Here is a 23,606-nt window from a genome sequence, read left to right on the forward strand (position 1 = left end):
GACTCCTTTTGGGGAGGGGTGGGAACCAACGACCTCGGGCACTGGGCCTGGCCCCGGCGAGCTCCAAGCCTAAGCCTCAGGCCCGCCCAGCCCCAAGCCTCGCCCCTTCCCCCCAGTTTCCACACAGCCCCTTTCTAGAGCCCTCTCAGCCCCGCCTGCACTCCGCCCACCTCCTTCTTCCGCTCCCCGCCCCCATATCCGTCCCCCCCACGCCCGCCTCCTCTGCGCTCCAGGGTCAGACCCCCGCCCCTCCCCGGCCGCGGCACCCCTGCCCTCCGCTCTCCTCCCTCCTCCTTCGGGCGGCGCCCCTCTCGGGCGGCCGCGGCGACCCCGTGCCCCGCTCGCCCAATGAAGAGGCGGCGCAGGGGCGGGGCTCGAGCCGGAGCGGAAGTGGTGACCGGAGCGGAAGTGGAGCCGCCGCAGCCGCCGATTCCGGAGCCGGGGTAGCTGCCGCCGCCGCCGCCGCCTCTGCAGCCGCCGCCGTCGCCGGAGGAGTGGGATTGGGGAGGAAGCGGTCACTGCGCCCGGAGCTCCCCTCGCAAGGTTCTCTGCCCCCTGCAGTCCTCCCACGGTGAGTGCGGCGCGGGGTCCGCCCGAGGCCCCCAGGGGCCCGAGCCCACAGCTCCCCCATCACTGGCAGCGGTGGCGGCGGCGAGGGCGACCTCCCGGGTGGGCTCCGGGGGCGGCGGCGCGCGGCCTTCTCGGCCTCGCGAGGCCGCCCGCAGCGCGGGCTCGGCCTCACCGCGGCCCCTCCCTGTTTCCGGGGCCGGGCCCGTCGTTCTGGGAGAGGCCCGGGCCGCCCTCGCCGCCCGCGGCCCTGCCCGGCGGGCGGGGTGCGGCTCCCCATACCAGGCGGGAAGGGACGAGGAGCCGTGGACTCCCGACTCTTCCTCACGACCCATCTTCGATCCCCGCGCGACCTCTCCCTGCACCTTGAGCGGCCAGATCCTACCCTTTCAGCTCGGTCACCCTCGTTTCTCGCTTTCCGGTTTTCAAAAATGAAAATGTAACCAAATGCAGGCGAGCTCTCAGGCCCAATTCCTCTGTTCGTTACCCGCCCGGGATCGGTAACAGGTTTAACCTTGGGAGAGAGCAAAGGGAAAACCCCCCTCCCACTTTGCAGTAAAGCCATTTCATCATCGTTCGCTGGTTTGGGAGCCGAGATTCCCTAGGAGGCACAGGATTGAGATTTGTATCAAGAAAATGCATTTGTTGGAACTGGTTACTGAGTCAGGCCGGATCCCAGGAAAAAAATAAAATAATGTCTGAGGCTCAGAATCGGAATATTTTCCCAACGGCATTTACCGTCATTTAATGCCAGAGTCATTGTGTCCTCGCCCCAAATTCCCCATACTGTGTTAACACGGCTTTAGGGCTGAAATTTGCCTGGTGGTCTCCCTGGTGGTGGCGAAGGGGTGGGAGTGATTAAGACCCTTTTCTGCACAAAATGAGTGCATCTTTGTCTATTGCAAATGGAGAACTCTGTGTGTAATGGGGTTTTCAAAGGTGGCAGTATTGGTAAGACAGTTTGCCAATCTTTCTGTGAAAATTTTTGTCTCTTGTCCTTGCCATCACTGCTTTTCCCTTTAGTAAGGCTAGATCGCATCAGGTTCTGATTTTACTTGCCCTGTGTGGGAGACAGGATTTGGCAAGATGCTATTATGAACATAGAACATCAGGCGGCCACAGGAGCCAAAACAGAAAGATGAAGCACTTGAAAGAATATGAAAAATTGTCTGCATTTCTCACTCTATCTCAATTGTTCATATGAAACCACACACAGACACAGCTCACAGAACTAGACACATGGGTACTCTGCTTTTTGCTTTTTCGTGTTAGAAATTTATGTATTAATATGTATTCTTGATTCTTGGTCATTTCCTTCTTGACTGTTTCCAGGGCACTCCATTTCTTATTTAGGAATGTGTCAGTTGCCTGAGCCCTCATTTTTTTAGGATCTATGTCCTTAGCACACATGGTGAGCATGAAACCTGTCATTTGCTGGACCCAAGTTAGAATTTTACAGGTGATCTTCATGGTGGAAGGCTAATCCAGTAGCAACTGCTGAACTATTTCCCTATTACCTCCTTTCAGTGAGATAAGAAACCCTTCACCTGTCTTACAGATGAAATCCTTCAGAGAAAGGAGATGATTTGGCCTAGACCACACACCTGGTTTCCAAGTTGAATATCCTTATTCATCAGTAGCAAATATTTATGGCCTGTCGGTCCCAGGAGTATGGCTCCTACCCTATAATCTTCTGTACATTTCCCATCAGGCAGTGCTTGTGTTAGGTTGGAGCCATTTTAGAATCAGAACTCTATAGATCGGGGAGGCAGCCTCCAGAGAGCCAGGCTGAGCACATTCCCATAATGCTAGTTCTTGAGGCAAAGTCTCCAGAGATTTGGGCCACTGCAAAAAGTGTGTTTTACCTATTTGGCTGGGGGTGTGGAAGCAGAAAGAGCACTGGACTCAGAGTCAGATAAATTCGATTCCACCCTTCCTTGCAGCATTTTCTAGTTGTGTGATCTTCAGTGTTCTGCTTAATCTCTGCTTCCTGGTTTCTCCATCTCCAGGCTTGTCAAGAGACCTTTTTACAAACTGTAAACTGTTATATATAAGCTTTTGTGTTTTAATCACAGAGTTCACTGTTAAGGCTTTTCCCCCCTTGGTTGCATTCTGATGAGACCCAATGCTACTTTGTATACATGTTGCTTTCCAAAAAAAAAAAAATTGGTAAGGTATTATGGAACTGGATTTGTGGAGCATCTTTAGTCTTTCTGAGTCAATTTTCTCATTGGTCAGTGCAAATGGTAATAGTCTTTGATGTATTATTGTGACCAACTCAGTAATTAAAATAAGGGTGTGAAATATACCTGATGTTTAATAAATGTTATTTGACTATATTCGTGAGTATACATATATATAGATAAGACACATGCATATGTGCTATAGCGCATAGGCACATAGAGTCCATCCAATGTTTACTCATCAACTGATGAGGCAGTATCAAGCTGTAGTAATAATAATAGCTGTTATTTATATGTGCCAAGCTTTGTTCTGAGCACTCTACACATATTAACTAAGTCTTCATAACAATCTATGACAAGTAAGTACTGCTAGCCCCATTTTAGTTGAGGAAACTGAGGCACAGAGAAGTTAAATAATTTTCCTGGAGGCACACACACTCAGCACTGGGTAAGTGCCAGAGCCAGGAATCAAACCCAGACAGTCGGACTCTAATGATAGATTTTCATGTGAACACCATGTAGTAGTTCATTTTTCTTTACATGTATCTTATTCAAGTAAGTGTGTTTGGACAAGAATTTTAGCTACTTTTGGAAATATAGTTTATTGTAGGGGGGAGAGGGGGAGTATATTTATTGTGGAATGCAGGAAAGATACTGCTGGTGTGCTTTAGGAAGGAAGCTTCTGAAAAATCCAGTTTTTCTAGTATTTGCTTCATACTAGGGGAAAAATTTATCAATCGTTTTATGGCACACTGATTTATCCAATCCTAGGTGGTTCTAATAGAATTTGGTCAGGACCAAATATCTATTAATATATATCCATAAGTAGAGAAAGAATTCTAAATTAGAACATCGTTTTGTGCTGCCTGCTCCTTCAGTGGCATCAAACTAAGACGTTTTCCTTTAAATGAGGGTACCTTAGAGAATGAACTAAAATTTACTTGTAAAGGGAATTTAAGTTCCTAGGTTCCTGTGTTTTTCTAGGGAGAGGTGACAGTTCTCACTAGCTAGGAGGCAAGAAATTGGTTGTATAATAGCAAGTTTTAAGTTTTAGAACCATCTTGGTCTCCCCACGAATAGAATCTAGTCTTCTGTCTGTGTCATGATGGACAGACTGACAGAGCTAGATTCCGAGGGAATTTTCTAAAGAGTCTACTTAGGGGGGACAAATGGACAAAAGCACTTTTGTTTTGTCACGTGTATGTTAAAGTCAACCATTCTTCTGCTTCCTCTGCTAAAAGGTATTCTAACATAAGCATAATTATGTGTTGCTGTTACATCGAGATGAATTGATTGATGGCCTCAAGATGAAGGCATTTCTAGCAGACTGTGGGTTAGTAAGGTGACTTTTTTTATAATCTGGCCAGCCCTCTGTTATGTAAGTTTTTTCCTGTACTGGTTAGTTTATTTTATTGTTTTCCCTGAGAGACCTAACAATAAAAGTTATTTCTGAATGGCCTTGACCTGGGCAGAGATTGGAGGAGACAATAAAGTTGAAGTGAGTCCTTGCCATTTGTTAGTTTGCCCACAAACCTCACCTTAAAGCCTGATGAGCTTTTGGCATATGCTGTTTGAACTGCTAGTTTGATTTTGATTTTTAAAGCTACATGAATTAAGGCCAGTTCTCAAACCTCACTGCTAACTTTGTGTGATTCGTTGAAAAAGTGTTCTTTCTCTCTTTTTCCTTCAGTAATCATTCAGAATCATAATTGATCTTTAGGAGATGGTGCTACACAGAGGAAGGAGCATGTGCCAAGTACACCTGTGGGACCCTGGACAGGTTACTGGGACGGTGACGCCTACCCCTTAGGATACTTAAGATGAAAGGGGTGATACAACCCCCTGTTTTGCACATTGAGGCAGACCGTAGACGAGGGATATTTTGTTATTATTTACTAATCAGCTGCTGTGGCTTTTTGTATAGCTAATCATTTGGACTTCTGAAGAGAGGAGTCAAAGGGCTTTTGGAACTCAGTTTGAACCTATAAATAGAACAAGGGGTACCTGAGAAATGATTGGTCAGAAAGTGTACTGTGGTCTCCAGGTTGGAGCTGAGATGGCTCTTTTCAGAGAGCACTCTTAAGACAGCATATAAATGTACTCTGTGTTTTATAGGCCATATGTGGTCTGCTCACCTCTCTCCACATGGGAAATAGCAGCCTTGTTCACTTCTTTGAAAAACTGCATCAGTTGGTCAGATGGTTTCACATGCATCGTGCCAGGCATCATGCCACGTGTTGGGCGCCAAGATGGAAGTCTGGATTCCCATCTTACACTCACGGTCCAGTGTGGGAGCCAACAAAGACATTCTCTAGATTCTGATAAATGCGATCTTAGAAGTAGGCATGGGTAAGTTAACATGTACCTTCCTCTTAAAAGTCTTGAAGAAAGCCATATGGATTGAAAAGAAATGAGGTGTGGAAGTAAGTGTCCCTTCACTGGCTGACCATTTATTGACTTCTGTGTGGAATATACTGTTGCTGCCACTTTAGTGCTTACGGAGACTCTGCTAAACGTTTTGCATCGTGAACTAATTTACCCCTTACAAGAACCCTCTAAGGTAGATTTGCTTATTTTATGCATGAGAAAACAGACTTCACAGAGGTCAGGTAGCCTATGGAGTTGGAACTAGTAAATTGGACTGTGTTGTTCTATTGTGTTGGTGGACCCAGAGCTTTTGAACCCTATTCACATGGTTGACCAGTTGGTTATCTTTCTGAATCAGAATTAGCACATTAAAAAAATTTTATTTTATCTTATTGATCACTTCAAGCCAAGAGATCAGTTTATTGTCCTGTCTGCTATTGATTCACATTGTATGACCTTGGTATAACACCTTGATTGTTTTAAGTTTGATTCTGGCTAATTGGACATAATTAGCAGTGATATTCAACAACTGATATGAAAGAACAAATTTTGAAATAAAAGTGATATTTCTCTCCACAATTCAGTGTTGGCTGGATATCAGAGCTATTGCCTTTGTATTTTAGACATGCTGTGTTTAATTTTCTAACAAAGAGCCTGTAAGCGTGTGAATGGAATTAAATTTGTTACAGGACTCAGAATTTTGTGTGTAGAATGGCACACAGACCTGTTTTTAGAGTGGGTGTTTTTCAGTGAGTAGTTAAAATTCTTTAAGAGCCAGGAGTACTTCATTTTTTTCTGGGTAACACCCACCAAACACCTGGGCCCACTGGCGCTCTCAGTCCCTCCCACAGGCGCCTGGCATCTGTTTCTCCTTCAGCAGAGTGACTCCAGAACTGTGACTTTGACTTGATGGTGCTGTGGATGCTGTGTCTGGGATGGTACATCAGTGAATGCTATTCAGAATTCACTGTCAGTTCCTTACCCCATGGAACCTTCTAGCATAGATTTTTAGGGTGCTCCTGTCAGCTTCCTCTCCAAATTTCTTCTGTTGTTCATTTGCTAAGTCGGGTCCAACTCTTCATGACCGCATGGACTGCAGCACACACTCAGATTCGTGTCCTTTGGGTCAGTGATCTGGGATCTCCAGATTCTACTTTTTCTCATTTCCTCTCTGCTTTGGCCTGTGATTTCTTTTGCATCTAGAAACAAATGCATTTTATTCGTACATCTGTATTTCTTGTCTCTGCCTAGAACCCCCCTTTTCTCTCAGAACCCCTCCAACCCATAAAACCAGGAAGGACCCAGCCTCTTTAAAACTAAACTTCCTCCCTTTCTACCTGGTTGCTTCCTCAAGGAGATGCTTGTGTGCTCCCTTCTCATGTTCTACCCTGGGAGCTTCAGCTCTGAGGAGAGGACCATACTATACTGAACTCCAAAAAAGAGTTCTTGGAAATACTAGTAGTTCTTTCTTTTATTTGCAGTTATTGCAACACATACTAAATTATGTACATTATGTTTTTGTGAAGTAACTTCAGAATAAGAGTATAGGCCTATTTATGAGCCTTCACTTTGGCCAGCACTGTCTAGGCATTTTTATGTACGTAATCTTTTTTGATAGCTTTTAATGTTTCCTTTTAACATGTGAGGAAACTGAGATTCGGAGACATTAATTTTAAAATCACCTGATTTCTCTTTAGAAGCCCAGATGTGTTGTGTGTAGGGCTTTCCTAGAAATAGATCCCATTCACATGGGTTTCATGCTGGAACTTCGGTAATCCTGTGAAGTGAAAGTCGTTCAGTCACGTCCTACTCTCCAGGCCAGAATACTGGAGTGGATAGCCTTTCTCTTCTCCAGGGGATCTTTCCAACCCACGGATCGAACCCAGGTCTCCCACATTGCAGGTGGATTCTTTACCAGCTGAGCCATCAGGGAAGCCCTCGGTAAGCCTGACACCTGATAATGGAATCCTCATTTTAAATTTCTAGCAAATTGCTAAACTCAAAACCTCAGAATTTTAGAATTGGGCATTTTCTTTTCCTTGAAAACAAAACATAGCTGAAAGCTAATACTTCTAAAACCCACATTCCATAAGGTCCTTTGCAGTTTTTTTTTTTTTTTTTTTAATATTAGCAATGAATAGTCATTTTTATTTTTTTTCCTTTCTTATTCTTGGATGTCTCCTTCTGGCCACTGGAAAATGACTTCTCAGGATTCTGACCCAGGCTTTGTAAAAATAAAAAGGTCCCTTAGGCAAAGAATCCAGATAGAAGGGCTAGGTTGATTCATTTATACTTTTGTTTCAGCATTTACTGTCTATTTAGGTTTTCATTAGGGAAATCCTGTTGTTTCATGGGCACCTTTAGAATTATTCTTCATAATATTCTTTAGGGGACATTTTACAAAATGGAAGACTGTTGTAAACTCACCCCCCCCCCCCCATTATACCTCTTTAACAAATCTATGACATGAAATCCCTTCTTTTGATGGCCATGCGATCTTGCACCAACTGTGTCTTTTTAGCCATTCCCCTGTTGGCTACTTAAGACAGTTTCCCCTTCTTCACTAAGCAGTTGCTGGTTTAATCAGCCAGTGCTCCCCAGTCCTCTAAAGTGCAGCCTGCAGTGGCTGAGAAGAGATGGGGAAACCTATGCTTGAGACCTCTGCTCTGACATGTGTCAGCGGCTTCCTCTATCCACTCTGGTGTCTTGACTCTGCTTTAGTGCCAGGCAGGCCTGATGAGGAGACTGTGGTCTTTTAAGGCTTTTTAGGAGCAAATAAAGGCTCTCTTGCTAGTGTTTTCCTTGATGGGTCCTTGATTCAAAAGTCTCACCAGGGGAATGGTAGGTCCTGATATATAAACCATGACTACTGGCACCTGGGATTCCCTGGTGGCTCAGATGGTAAAGCATCTGCTTGCAATGCGGGAGACCCGGGTTTGATCCTTGGGTCGCGAAGATCCTCTGGAGAAAGAAATGGCAACCCACTCCAGTACTCCTGCCTGGAAAATTCCATGGATGGAGGAGCCTGGTGGGCTACAGTCCACGGGGTCGCAAAGAGTCAGACAGGACTGAGCAACTTCACTTCACTTTTGCTGGCACCTCCTAAGGAAATTAGAAACTAATGAATGAGAGTGTTACAGTTAACGAATGTGTCCCATTTTTCAGGACATTGAAGGGTGGAGTCTTATCTAGGAATGTGAACATTTTAACATACTCTTCCTGTACAAGATTAATCTAGACTTGTTTTTCCTTCTCATGGGTCCTTTATTTTTCTTTTTTTAATTCCAGGCTCACATTTGTGGGCCAACAGCGATGTATCGATACTATTAGAGGAATCACACTACTTCCAATTTGTTTTGCCCTGTGTACTTTTTTAAAAAAGATTTCCACATTTATTTAATTCCTCGTCTGTCTTTTTCACGGGCATAGCTATTCCGCACTGAGGAAGCTGCTGTTAGGGCAACAGTTCAGAAATTGGAAGACTGAGTTTGACTGAGCTGACAAGGCCGTGTACGTTTCATTGAAAGATGGGCATGAGAAGGGACAGAAATGATATGGACCTAACAGAAGCAGAAGATATTAAGGAGAGGTGGCAAGAATACACAGAAGAACTGTACAAAAAGATCTTAATGACCAAGATAACCACGATGGTGTGATCACTCACCTAGAGTCAGACATCCTGGAATGCAAAGTCAAATGCGCCTTAGGAAGCATCACCACGGACAAAGTTAGTGGAGGTGATGGAATTCTAGTTGAGCTGTTTCAAATCCTAAAAAATAATGCTGTGAAAAGTGCTGCACTCAATATGCCATCAAATTTGGAAAACTCAGCAGTGGTCACAGGACTGGAAAAGGTCAGTTTTCATTCCAGTCCCAAAGAAAGGCAATGCTAAAGAATGTTCAAGCTACCACACAGTTGCACTCACCTCACACGCCAGCAGAGTTTTGCTCAAATTTCTCCAAGCCAGGCTTCAACAGTACATGAACTGAGAACGTCCAGATATTCACGCTGGATTTAGAAAAGGCAGGGGAACCAGAGATCAAATTGCTGACATCCATTGGATCATAGAAAAAACAAGAGAGTTCCAGAAAAACATCTACTTCTGTTTTATTGACTATGCCAAAGCCTTTGACTGTGTGGATCATAGCAAACTGTAAAATTCTTCAAGAAATGGGAATACTAGACCACCTGACCTGTGTCCTGAGAAATCTGCATGCCGGTCAAGAAGCAACAGTTAGAACTGGACATGGGTCAATGGACTGGTTCCAAGTTGAGAAAGGAGTCCATCCAGGCTATATATTGTCACCCTGCTTATTTAACTTATTTGCAGAGTATATCATGTGAAATGCTGGGCTGGATGAAACACAAGCTGGAATCAAGATTGCTGGGAGAAATATCAGTAACCTCAGATATGTGGATGACACCACCCTTAAGGCAGAAAGCGAAGAGAAACTGAAGAGTCTCTTGATGAAAGTGAGAAAGGAGAGTGAAAAAGCTGGCTTAAAACTAAAATTCTAAGACCATGGCATCCAGTCCCATCACTTCATGGCAAATAGATGGGGAAACAATGGAAACAGTGTCAGACTTTATTGTTGGGGGCTCCAAAATCACTGCAGATGGTGACTGCAGCCGTGAAGTTAAAAGATGCTTGCTCCTTGGAAGAAAAGCCATGACCAACTTAGGTAGCATATTAAAAAGCAGACACATTACTTTGCCGACAAAGGTCCATCTAGGCAAAGTTATGTTTTTTCCAGTAGTCATGTATGGATGTGAGAATTGGACCATAAAGAAAGCTGAGCACTGAAGAATTGATGCTTTTGAACTTTGGTGTTGGAGAAGATTCTTGAGAGTCCCTTGGACGGCAAGGAGATCAAACCTAGTCGATCCTAAAGGAAATCAGTCCTGAATATTCATTGGAAAGACTAATGCTGAAGCTCCGGTAGTTTGGCCGCCTGATGTGAAGAACAAACTTACTGGAAAAGACGCTGATGCTGGGAAAGATTGAAGGCAGGAGAAGGGAATGACAGAGAAGGAAATGGTTGGATGGCATCACCGATTCGATGGACATGAGTTTGAGCAAGCTCCAGGAGTTGGTGATGGACAGGGAAGCCTGGCGTGCTGCAGTCCATGGGGTCTCAGAGTCAAACACAACCGAGAGACTGAACTGAACTGACAAGGCTGTGTGGCAGCCCCTGTTCTCACACAGGACTCTCTTCACACCACATACAAGTAGCCTCCCAGTAATGACTTGCTGAAAAAATTCACTGATACTTGAGTATTAGTTTTGTACTTGGCAGAGTTTTAGGCATTAGATGAGAAAGAAATGTGAAGCTTTCCTTCGGAAGACATACATGCGACACACTGTACATGGTCCACCACTCATCACCTGGACCGTAGAACATGTAGAATGGAGGCCAGAGGAGCGTGGACTATGTAAGAGGCTACGGTGTATTTGAATTCATAGTCCGGGTAGATCAGTGGGGACTAGGGTAGTCAGGGAAGGCTTTGTAGCCCTACATGGATGGATAGAGTTTGCCTCGGCAGGAAGTAATTTCAGACATGTTTAAGCCTGACATTTAAGGGTATTTGGTGATGTCCAGCCTTCGAGAAAGGTACATGTTGGAGAACAGTGGATGAAAAACAGGTACAGAGGATCCAAGTTATGAAAGACTTTGCAAGCCAGGTAGGAATTTCAGCTGGATGGAGTAGCCAGAAGAGAGTCATCAGAAGTTCTTGAGATGTCGTTCAGAGTTCTTAAGAGTCAGGGCATGACTGAGGGGGATTTTGGAGTCAGAAGCACATGGAGTGAGGTATGGATGTAATAGGGATCTAATGTGCTTGGGAAGAATAGGTGCTTTGAAGTACTTGAGAAGAGACAGAACTCTACCAGATTTGCCATTTTAGGATCTGTTCATTCATTCAGTGAAGATTTGTTCACGATGATTCTCTGCAAGGTGCTGCGGGGGATGTGCCCTAAAGGGGTTTGTAGTGTGGGAGGGGACTTAAGGGATGTAGACAAATAATTTTAGTACCGAAAAAACGTGATAAGACATTAAAGAGAAGTATGGATGAAACGCTTTGTGAGACTGTTTTCAGCTTAGAGCAGTCTGTCCAATAGACATAGAATGTGAGTCCCATGTAGCTTAAAATTATCTGGTAGCTACCTGTAAAATGTGAGGGGGGGGAGATGAAATTAACTTCAGTAATTAAAAAAAATTAACTCCATATATTCAAAACAGTACAATTTTAACATGTGGCCTGGGCAGTCTTATTAGACAGCTTAGGTTAAGCAGCTTAAGAAAGGTTTCATGGAGGCGGTGTCATTTGAGCCATGCTCAGATGAATTTTAAATGCAGAATAAATGGGAAAGGCTATTCCAGGTAGAGGGAGTGCTGGATGAGTGAAGACCAAAAAGCATGTGGAAGAAAACCATTTTGACAGAAGCACCTACTGTGTAGAAGGCCTATTTGGGCAAAAGTCTAGGAAGATAGCTGGGAAAGCCTACAAGGACTGCTTGGGAGGCAGTCTGACTTGACTGGCAGTAGTTGGGAACTTTAAAGAATTTTGAGCAGAGTGACTTGATCAGAGCTTTAAAATGGATCTGATAGCACATATGAAGGGGGTTAAAGAAAATGGAAGACTGAAGGCAGTGGGACTAGGGAGAGACGATGGATATAGGAGGTTTATTGGGATGCACAAATAGGAGCAGTTTCATTTCTCCCTTGTCTGCTGCCTTCCTCCAAACTGCTGGGTGTTGTGTAACCCATTTCCTGTTGAAATTGGTCTAGCTGCTTCACAATCCTTGTTATATAAGCACAAGTTATGTAAGCAGTAGGCATCAGACATTTAGCTATGGATTTTGTTTGTTGTAAGTTGGGGGTGGGGGTTGTAGGTAAGAAATTTTTAAATAGATGGGTACATTTTTTAAGGCATGCATTCAATTTTACCATATCATAATGGTTCTCTATCTCTAAGAGCTCTTGCAGGGATCCCAAAGAAGCCTGAAATAGTCGACTCCAAACCAGAAAGGCCACGTTTTATTTTGAGAAATAGGACGTGTACATTTGGGAGGTCTCAGGGAGTAGTCAGGATTCTTTGGAGAGGTATGGTTGAACTTTTAATGTTTGGGAAGAAAAGAAGTGGGGGGTGAGGGGACCTTAATTGAGGAGCCTAGTAGGCTGAAGAGTTTCACAGTATCCTTTAGCAGTGCTAATTGTATTTTTCTATTACTCTTTTGTAATAACTCCATGGGATGGCTTCACTTTGAATTGGCCTTGGCCAGGACTGTTATTAATTGGAATTGTTCCTGGGTAGAGTTGCACAGGTGCTGTTTATATACTAAGTAACTTCTAACTGAATTAGTCTACAGACTGGAAAATTTCTAAGAAGTTTATTAAAAGTTGGCTTCCCTTTGCCTCTTACCTTTAGGGAACATCAAGTAGGGTTGTCTAATGGTGAAGATAGTATCCTGGTCAGAAAGATATCATAATCAAGAAAGCTATATGGAGAAAGTATGTAATTTTAAGAGGATGACTAGTGTACCTGTGATGCATGTGTATCAGAGTAGACTAAGTTGTGTTGCCGTAACAAACAGCCCCAGTGTCTAAATGGCCTCAGCCAACAAAGGTTTATTTCCTTTTCGCCCTGCGTGTCCACTGCGGGCCTGCAGGAGTCTCTGCACTACTCAGTCACTCGGGGACTCAGGCTGTAGAAACTGCTGTTTTGTGACAGCACCATCTAGGTGACGTGGCTGCTGTAAGAGAAGAGAGCCTCGCGGGGCTTTTTGCAGTTTCAGCACCTGGAAGTAGCATCATTTATCCTTATTGAACAGAATGAACCATATGACCCCTCCTAAGTGCAGAGGGGTTGCTGGGAGATGTAGGTGAGCAGATGGATTATTATCTCTGCTGTAGGTTCATTCTAGTGATGTGGGTGAAGATGTCAGACAGGTCAAGGTGAGACTTGCCTTAGAGTGTAAGATTCGAGTCAGCAAGCCTTACATAGGACACAACTCTTAATATGATTTCGATAAAAAGAGGTGGGAAGAAAACTCACAATTCTGAACTGGAGCACCAACTCTTTCTAAATTGTCTAGATTTAGGGTGTATCTTAAATTTTTCCTTCATTTAATAAGACATTTTCATGTGGTAGAATCTTGCCTGTAGAATTTTTCTCTTGAAAATACAGAAATGGCTGTGAAGGCAAAACCAGAGTCTTGTGATGTGATGGATAAAGTAATGAGAGCATTTGTTTAAAAAATACTGGTATTCCCACTACTGTTATAAAATACTATAAGTAGTATTTTATTTTTTTTCCACCTCAAGATATTAGTGTATTTTAACTCTGTGGCATAGGTGAATACAATTGAAATTTAAACCAGCAGTACATAAAACTATCTCTTATTGGTTAATAAATATTGTTTTTAGCTACATGTTATCCAAAAATTATTGCATTATATTAATGGTGGCTATTTTTGCCTTGTTTTTTTTGTGTGTTTTTTTTGGCCTTGCCTTGAGGCTTGCGGGATCTTAGTTCCCCAAGCAGGGATCAAATCCACGCCCTTGGCAGTGAGAGAGCAGAGTCCTAACCACTGGGCCCCCAGGGAATTCCCGTAATGGTGATAAGTATAGTTGGGAATTGACTGAGGTGAGGTGAATCATTTTAAGAAGTATTCACTGGTTGCTGTATAGAGGGTTTGAGAAAATGAAAAGCTGAAATCACCAAGATTTTTGTCTGTTTCAGGAAAAGTTTTAAACAAACTCAATTACGGTTCACAGCTCGTTGCTGCGCGTCTTGGTGAATACACCCAGGTCTCTCACAGTCTATATGGTGTACAGAGTCAGTGCCTGGTATTTGTATATAATGCTTTTGACCAGGGGTCCCTGACCTCCAGGCTGTGGACTGGGACCTCCTGTCAGATCAGCAGTGGCGTCAGGTTAGAAATAGAGTGCACGATAACCGTAATGTGCTTGAATCATCTTGAAACCATCCCAGCCCCACCCCCAGTTGGTGGAAAAATTGTCTTCCACGAAATCAGTTCCCGGTGCCAGAAAGGTTGGGGACCGCTGCCCTGGGCGTTCCACGGTGCCTTCACACAGGTGAGGCCACTTGCGCCTCACAGCGGCCCCCAGAGAGTTGGCAGTGTTCTTCCTCTCCAGTTAGCAAACGGAAGTTCTCAGAAGCTGAGTGATTTGACCAAGGTTGTGTTTCTTGTAAGTAGCTGAGCTGGTGCAAGGTTGAGCCAAATCTGCTCTCGTGGACAGTGTGTCCTTGGACCAAAGTTAGCACTTGGCAGAAGATGGGCTAAAAATGGCTGGTATGTTTAAGGTACCTACCACTTGATGGGCACTGCCAAATATAACAGTCAGAGTCCTATCTTTTGCTTTAAGGTTGATGAAACAATCATCACATTGTGTTTTTCCCTGTAGTATGGGGAAAAACAGATTTGGTGAAAACCAGATATTCCAGATATTTCTTGAAAGAAGAAAAGGCTGTATGTTTAACATAAGCTTCTAAAGAATTGAGCCATCTCTGGCATTGAGGAGGCAGATTAGGAAAGTGGAGGAAAACAGGTCAAGAGATAGATGTGCGTTTGAGTTCTGGCTCTCTGCTCTCTCCTGGCTGTGCTGCCCTGGACACAGCAGTTGGCGCCTCTGAACCTATACTTCTTCACCTCGTGGAGGGGGAAGGGAGTATTGGAAACAGATCTCCCTGTATGTAGGACTGCTGCGAAGGTTAAATGGCTAAAAAGTAAAAACACCTTTTTAGCAAAGTTCCCGGAGAAGGCAATGGCACCCCACTCCAGTACTCTTGCCTGGAAAATCCCATGGACGGAGGAGCCTGGTAGGCTGCAGTCCATGGGGTCGCTAAGAGTCGGACACGACTGAGCAACTTCACTTTCACTTTTCACTTACATGCATTGGAGAAGGAAATGGCAACCCACTCCAGTGTTCTTGCCTGGAGAATCCCATGGACGGGGAAGCCTGGTGGGCTGCCGTCTATGGTGTCACACAGAGACACGACTGACGTGACTTAGCAGCAGCAGCAGCAAAGTTCCTAACCCGGTGGGTGCTCCTGCTCAGTATTACTGGAGACATTTGGAAATAGACATTTCCCATTTAGCTGTGTTTCCTCCCAGATGGGTTGGAAGGAGATTGGCACATATGCGCCTCCTGGGCCTTGAAGCCTGATGTTCACTTTCTCTCTCCCTCTCGTTTTAGGGAATGACCATGGATAAAAGTGAGCTGGTACAGAAAGCCAAGCTCGCCGAGCAGGCCGAGCGCTATGATGACATGGCTGCGGCCATGAAGGCGGTCACAGAGCAGGGGCACGAGCTCTCCAACGAGGAGAGAAACCTGCTGTCCGTCGCCTACAAGAATGTGGTCGGCGCCCGCCGTTCGTCCTGGCGTGTCATCTCCAGCATCGAACAGAAAACTGAGAGGAACGAGAAGAAGCAGCAGATGGGCAAAGAGTACCGCGAGAAGATCGAGGCCGAGCTGCAGGACATCTGCAATGACGTGCTGGTAAGAGGCCAGTGTTCCTATTCTAAAGAACACCTCCTAATAGTATTCATTTCATGAACAAATGCCAGCTCTCAAATAGCTTTTGAGAGAAAGGTGTCTGAATATACTGGGAAGCTGCAAACCATTTGCAACTAAGTTTTAAGCACACGATGTGATTTTTTTTTTTTCCCCTCAGCTCCTAACCTGATCAGAGGTTGCTTGTCACTTGTGGGATATTTTCCTCTCTCTTCCAAAGAACTCTGGAAAACGGGAACGTTTGCTTAACATCCCTCCATCTTTTCTTTAGAAATTGAGGGCAGAGAGGCTGTTCTCTGTGTTAGTCTGACGGCGGTGTCCTCTCCAGGAGGGGAGAGGGGAGCCAAAAGCTGACCTCTCTCTCAGCTGCTCCCTGGTCCCTGCACAATGGTAGTTTTGTACGTTAGCCCTGTCCATCAGTTTGGGCCTTCCTTCCAAAGGCAAATCACAAGTGGTGTGGGGATTTTCCCTTGCCGTGATTCGTATGAACCTGAGTTGGACCACGGATTCCTCGCTGCTTTCCCTCGAGCCATCAACTGGGGGTGGGTGGGAGGGCCTCATACCGTAGAGCAGATCATGATCATGCTGTCTTTCCCTCACGTCCTGAGCCCACTGGGAACTTTCTTTTTCTTCCAGGTGAAATCAGGTAAAAATGAGTGGTGAGGGCTGCTTTGAAGGGAAAAGGGATTCACACTTGTGGATCTACCTGCTCCCCTGCTGGCTGCCTTTCTGAGTTACTGCCCTTGACACCTTTCTTTTGAAAACTAGTACAGAGCTTGTTAGCCATCAGGCAGGACTCTTCATGCGTAATCCATAAGGAGTCGCACCCTATTTGTCTGCACAGATTATTAAAACGACTACCCCCCACCCCCCGCATCCTCTCACTTTGATTGATTCGGTCCCCCTTACTGCTAAGCTTTTGCATCAAGCTGCTGTTTAATTTTTTTTTTGTTAGACTCGTGGTGTAAGAGTGGCTAAATTTGTTGCCTGTTGGTCATTTGGGGGTTTGTTAATGGTGCGCTAATTCCCGAATGTTAGGTACATCTGATACTCAGATGAAGTATGGCATGCACTCCCAAGGCAAGAAAGTTCCCTAATTCCTGAACGGTAGACCAGCTTTTACGAGCATCTGAAAGAATGTGAAGAAAAGCATGGTACTTACTGCCTCTTAACCAGTTTTTCAGGATGCCACATTCTAAAACAACTCTTCGAAAATATTGCTCTGTATACGAAGCGTGGACTCCTTCACAACTGCTTTTGTTGTAAGCATAAATGTTTAAAGGAATTTATTATTAATAATAGTCTTAGCTACTTTTGGAGTGCTTACTAGTGCCAGGCGGCGTCTTAAGCACTCTGTGAACATTGGCTCATTTATCCTCGTAACCGCACTAGGAGATGGCTGTTGGGCTTCCCCTTGTGTAGCTGAGGAGACAGGATCAGGGCAGTCAGGTCCTTTGTCCAGGGTCATACAGATGGTGAGCAGCAGAGGAGGGATTTTTACCCGGGTCTGAGCGATTCTAACGTTAGTTCTTGGAATTTCTCCCTACTATCACCCTTTTTCTTCTGAAGTGGAAAGATTTTTTTTTCTTTAATTACAGAATTAATACGATTTTTTTTTAAAGCACAAGGCAGAAGAGTATAAATAAGAAAATTTAAAAATCACTTCTAAAATACTATTACCTAGAGAACCATTGTTAACATCTTGATAAATATCCTTCTAGATTTTTCCCTTAGGTATTTATATGCATGTGCATATATCTTTTAATATTAAAATAGGATTCACTTGGTGTTTATTATCCGTTTTTGTTTTTCCCCACTCAGACTTCTTTTGGAGAGCCTTTCCACATAATCAGTGTGGTTCTGCATCATCATTTTTAAAGCCTGTGTAGCATGCCATTGTATGGCTGTACTTTAACCCTTTACTGGACCGTCAAAGTGGATTTTAACGGATACTGGCATCTGTTATGACCTGGGCTAAAAACTATTTAAAAACTTTGGATGAAAATCATGTATTTTGCAATTACCACCCCCCCAATTATTTAGAAGTGGTAGTATCTCAAATCTCAAACATAGTTTTAACATCTTGTAAGTAATATTTCCCGATTCTTAACAGAATGTGGGTCATTTTTTAGGAGCTGTTGGATAAATACCTTATTCCCAATGCTACACAACCAGAAAGTAAGGTGTTCTACTTGAAAATGAAAGGCGATTATTTTAGATATCTTTCTGAGGTGGCTTCTGGAGACAATAAACAAAGTAAGTAACTTTTTTTTCTTTTCTTTCTGTCTTCTCTTTTTTTTTGAGGAATTTGACCAGTAGCAGAGACCGTCTTCATAATAATTTTGAGTTTTGCTTGGTCTGTAGTCAGAGTTAAAGACCACAGCGTTGTGCTGACCAGTGACAGACAGGGTCCTGTGTGCTGTGTGTGTGCTCAGCTGCTCTGTCATGTCTGACTCTTTGTGACGCTGTGGACTGTAGCCCGCCAGGCTCCTCTGTCCATGGGATTTTTCAGGCAAGAATACTGGAGTGGGTTGCCATTTCCTCCTCCAGGGGATCTTCCTGACCCAGGGATCGAACCTGGGTCTCTTGTGTCTCCTGCATTAATTAGCAGGGAGGTTCTTACTACTAGTGGGAAGTGTAGTTCTTTACTACACCTGGGAAGCTCCTGAACAGGGTCATGGGGTTGACAGATACATCTAAGGGACAAGTATGGGGGTATTGAAAGTCTGGTGCAGTAGTGCACTGAAAAAGATCTTTATTTTAAGGATTGTTTGGTAGCTGTCTTAGATGTGAAACTTTAAAATGTTTGATAGAGTAAAACTGCCATGGTGAAGAGAGATGCATTTCTTTTGTCATATACATGTGTTAGTGTAATGGTGGTTGTGGCTCTGCTTTATTAAGTGCCTCCTATGTGTGTCATTTATTTCTTACACAACTCTAGGAGTGTAGGTAGGAGTCTTCTGTCCTTTTTTTCTGTTAAGGACACCAGGACTCACAGAGGTTTTCATTCAGTCCAAACCACACAATTAAGAGTTGGGAATTCATTCCAGTTTTGCGTCTTGACTCTGAAGTCCACAATCTTTCCATTAGAGCACATTGCTTTCCATGTTCCATGTTGTTCAGGGTTATTCCTGTATTTCCTAACTGCTTTTGTAGACTTTGTCATCATTGTCTTTGTTTTCCCTCAAAGCATTTCATACAGTACTCAGATTAGAGTACATGTTTAACAGATGATTATTAATCGGATGGATAGTAGAGACATTTGATAGCACATTTGCTCCAGCCGAGTTTGGCAAAATAATTTGGTAGTGGATCCAGCGTACAATGCAACCTTACGTAAGACCCACCCTTTCATGTTTTTTCTTTCTTATAGCCACTGTGTCGAACTCCCAGCAGGCTTACCAAGAAGCATTTGAAATTAGTAAGAAAGAAATGCAGCCTACACACCCCATTCGACTGGGGCTGGCACTTAATTTCTCCGTCTTTTATTATGAGATTCTAAACTCTCCTGAAAAGGCTTGCAGCCTGGCAAAAACGGTGAGAAAGACCTTCTGGGGTTTCTGATAGTAAAAATGCTCATGTCTAGAACCTTGTTTTAAAATTACCCAAATGTAACTCATTGTTTTGGACTTATTTGTGAAGATTTTTCTGGGGGTAGGAGAAACCCATCTGTATTGACTCCATGTTTTATGGAGTCAGTACAGATCTGTTACTTCTTGACGACTTCTCAGTGCCTATGCTGATTGGCGTTTGAGTTCAGTTTCTCTTTTGGGGTGAGGTTGTAGACAGTCCAGGGAGGAGGCAGCTTGTTGCTCTCATCACGCTCTGGGCTGTAGACCTCGGCTCCTCAGTGTCGTCTTTTTACTGAGGCTGGAGGTTATGGCAGGAGGTGTAGAGAAGGAAGTCAGATCTTGTTTCTTTGTGTCCTGAATTACGTCTTGTCTTCTTTGGGTAGAAAACTGCCTTTTCTACGTGTTTTTGTCATCTTTGAATATGCACAGTCCTTGAACATTTTTTTAATTGGTAAAAACTGTGTGAAACGAATGCCCAGAGTTCCATCACTTAATTGAAGTTCGGATTTAGTGATGTGAACTTCTAGTCTCCATTTATCTCCTGTATCTAAACCTTTTGTTTTTCTGCTTAATGAAAAAGGGGGAGGGATTACTAGAAATGTCTTTGGTAATTCAAATATCATGTGAATTCCTTTAGGATGAGTAATACTTGTTGACTTGATAGGTAGAGTAAAGTTCTTAGCTAGGAATTTTTGTCATGGTTGGTTGATGCTTTAGAAGCCAGTATCACATGTTTACTGACAGGACTAGCAAGCAAGGTAACAATAACCTAGGTTCCCCAAGAATACTGTACAGGAAGAAAAATGGTAGCAGGAAGAAAACGGGGCTAAACTAGTTCAAGGAACCTGTGACATCTTAGCTAAAGGCTCTTTGTTTCAGGCGTTTGATGAGGCGATTGCTGAATTGGACACACTGAATGAAGAGTCTTACAAAGACAGCACCCTGATTATGCAGCTGCTTAGGGACAATCTCACTGTAAGTACTGCCCATTCCGTGACTGCTTCCAGTGGGTGGGGCTTATGGCTTGTTCCTGTTCCTCTGCCTCCTAGCCTGAGACTCGGGACAGGATTTGTGCCCTGTACGTGTAATTAATTTTTTTAATTGATTATAAGCACCTGCTGAAATTTTGACCTTTGCCATCACTGTCTGCAGTCATATGAGAAGAATTATAAGCAGTTGAGATGAGGTGATACAGAGTGGGCCACCTCCCCGCGGAAAGTTCTAAGAGCCCTACTTTGTTTATAGCTCTGTTTTTCTCTTGCAGCTGTGGACGTCGGAAAACCAGGGAGACGAAGGAGATGCTGGGGAGGGAGAGAACTAATGTCTACCGTGCTTTGTGATCTCTTGAGTGGCACTCTGTACCCTCCACATATATCCCTTTGTGCGATAAAAAAAAAAGAAACGTACGTCGACTTTCAATTTTTCACAGCCTCAGCCTAGCAAAAATGGTCCATGGGATGAACAGCTGGTATTTGTATCTAAAATTCAGATTGGTCACATAAATGCCACGGCATTCTGAAGTTTTGATCTTGATTAACATTGACAGGATTACTGTGTGTTTCATTTAAAAAAAAAACAAACAAAAACTGAACACTGTGATTATGGAGTTTTGTAATTTAGCAGAACTCTTACTGGTAGGAAAAAAAAAAATAGACCTGAATTATGTGTAACTTTTTGGAAAGTTAAATTTGATTCAAAACAGTTGTCCCTGAAATACAGTTCCATTGTAAAGTTGTACAGAAAGTTATAGATTCTATTGTGACACTGGGACTTGGAGTGGGTCACCTCTCATTTGGCATTCGAGTTTCACAGTAATTTCTAGTGATTCTGCCCATTCTGATCAGGGCTTTTAGACACTTGGTATGTTGGGGCTTGTTGCCACTGAAAAGCTCGTGACCACAGACGGCCACAGTGTCTTCCTCCAAGGAAACTCGAAGCCAGAAAAGAACATTCTTGGTCGAGATAACTGGGTTATGACAGCATGCAAAGGTCCACTGCTCATAGACCACCTGTGACTCCAGCCCCTTCCCCTATAGCAGCATGTTTAGTGATTGGCAACTTGTGCTTAGGAAGTGGAATCTGTTTTCCCTTTAACCATGAGCTCAAGATGGAAAAAAAAAAAAAGCCGTGTATCTTATGAATGGCCTTATCTGTTTCCTGGGTACTACCTTTAAGAATAACGCTCTGCAGAGATTGTCTTTCACTTGAGGAGTAAGTACTCAGTGTTTGGGTTCTTCCTAGCTCGGGGCTTTAAAATTTTGAAATCTAAACATTCTTTCCCACAGTCCTTTTTGACTGTTGACTTTAGTCTTCTCTAAATTTCTGTCCTTCTGCTTCCTTACATTTTTTTCTTTGTGCATTCTCTCTCTCTATGCCTTTTGTTCATGGTTTAGTACTAGATGGGCAGGGACAGGGGGTCCACAAGGGGGTGAGGGATGTTGGCGAGCACTTTGGTGAGCCAGCGTTGCTTCAGCGAGTTGAAAAGAGCTTCCCACATTTCAGCTCTGTCTTCCTCCAGTTCTCAGCACGGTGGTTGCTCTTCAGTCACACCAAGATCTGACTCCAAAAAGTATTTTTAAATAGCCATGGTTTCTCTTTATATTGCAGCCAACCCTGATAATGCTTGTTAGCACCTGTCACCAGCTCTCCCAAGGGTACCCATCCCGTCAGGTTCACAGACAAATGTCAGGGAAGTTGCATGAACACTGCGATGGGAGAGTCAGGAATAGCCCGGCCTGCCAGTCTCAGTCTCCACCTTCCTCCCCGAACATTCCACGTAGCTGTAGTGTCCCATCTGTTTGTCCATCTGCTGAAATAAGAAATATTCATGCACTGATTTCAAAAAACCAAAAGGAAAAAAAGAAAAAAAAAAACCTCTCTCCTTTCTAGCTGAACAGAAACGTGCAGTTAATACTTGCCGCTTGGACATGCAGTAGTGAATGTGGAACGAGCCTGTCTGTATATCTGGTAGCTCTCTCGCTTTGTTTTTCCTCACCAGTATTCTGCCTCACGTTTGCTTCTGTGATGGTTATATTGCCTAGCAAGCACACCCGTGGTTGTGAAAATAGTATAGCAAAAAAGAAAAAACCCCGGTTATTGATGTACTAGATTTGTGTATGTCTTTTAAACAGTTCTAGTTTCCACCTTACACGGAATAATCAGGAAAAGTGTAAAAACTCAAAAGTGAAATAAAAAATTTTATCAGTTAGTTGGCTGATGCACTGTTATGTGGCGTCTCCTGTATCACCACCAGAACTAGCTAACTTCTGAGCACACTTATTTGGGGCTCTACTCTTCAAAAGGAGGCAGCAGCTTCATTTCATCCTTTCGAGCCAGACAGCCCAGTTGGTAAAGAGTGCCTGCAATGCTGGAGACCCCGGTTCAATTCCTGGGTCAGGAAGATCTGCCAGAGAAGAGAGAGGCTACCCACTCCAGTGTTCTTGGGGTTCCCTGGTGGCTCAGCTGGTAAAGAATCCACCTGCAATGCGGGAGACCTGGGTTCGATCCCTGGGTTGGGAAGATCCCCTGGAGAAGGGAAAGGCTACCCACTCCAGTATTGTGGCCTGGAGAATTCCACGGACTGTATAGTCCCTGGGGTTGCAAAGAGTTGGACACGAGTGAGCGACTCTCACTTTTCACTCTTTAAAAGGAGGCAGCAGCTTCATTTCATCCTTTCGAGCCAGAAGTGTTGGGAACAAATTGCCTTGAATGAACACAGAGCCTGTCCACCTTCCACAACAAACCATCAAGGTGTTAGATCCTCATCTGTGGCTTCAATGATTTGGTGATACGGATTATTACTTTGCATCCTACTCATACACCACCACCACTTACTTGTTTTAAAACCCTGAGATGTAACCAAACAAGATGGTAGCAGAAGTCCTAGTCACCTCCAAGTTTGTACAGGCTCTGTTATCTGCCCTAACATTATGTAAGATAGCCTGCAGCATTGAGTTTCCTCATGGGGTTTGCCCCAGTCTCAGAACATCCACATTGGGAATTCCTGGCAGTCCAATGGTTAGGACTGGGCGTTTTCACTCACTGCACCTAGGTTTGCTTCCTGATCAGGAAACTAACATCCTGCAAGCCACGGGCATGCAGCCAAAAAGATGAAAACATCCACATTCCCACAAGGATGGAGGAGGGGGTCAAGACAGGAAGATAATTTAAGCCCAAGTTAGAACTGGTTGATGCTTGGTAGTGTAGGTGGGGCAGCCAAGACTCACTCCTGCCCCTGGTTCTCAAGCTGTTTCACTTGTCACACCCAACCAAAGGTCAGTGGGAACCCACCTGTTTTACTGAAGCAGGCAACAGGAGAGGCTCAGGGGAAGTATCATTTCAAGGTAGGTTGGACCAATATTTTCAAAAAGGATTCCACA

The 23,606-nt window shown here is 44.0% G+C and overlaps 1 protein-coding gene across 1 annotated transcript; it reads left to right on the forward strand.

Moving 5' to 3' along the window:
- Window positions 1-406: 406 nt before the first annotated feature.
- Window positions 407-22,435, forward strand: YWHAB (tyrosine 3-monooxygenase/tryptophan 5-monooxygenase activation protein beta). Its single transcript, XM_019972449.2, has 6 exons — window positions 407-571; window positions 15,338-15,640; window positions 17,788-17,911; window positions 19,029-19,192; window positions 20,107-20,202; window positions 20,492-22,435. The coding sequence occupies exons 2-6, from the start codon at window positions 15,341-15,343 to the stop codon at window positions 20,546-20,548; spliced, it is 741 nt and encodes a 246-aa protein (XP_019828008.1). The 5' UTR covers window positions 407-571; window positions 15,338-15,340; the 3' UTR covers window positions 20,549-22,435.
- The last annotated feature ends 1,171 nt before the right edge of the window (window positions 22,436-23,606 follow it).

The sequence above is a fragment of the Bos indicus genome, chromosome 13 (assembly GCF_029378745.1).
Source record: "Bos indicus isolate NIAB-ARS_2022 breed Sahiwal x Tharparkar chromosome 13, NIAB-ARS_B.indTharparkar_mat_pri_1.0, whole genome shotgun sequence".
In the NCBI taxonomy this organism is placed as follows: Eukaryota; Metazoa; Chordata; class Mammalia; order Artiodactyla; family Bovidae; genus Bos; species Bos indicus.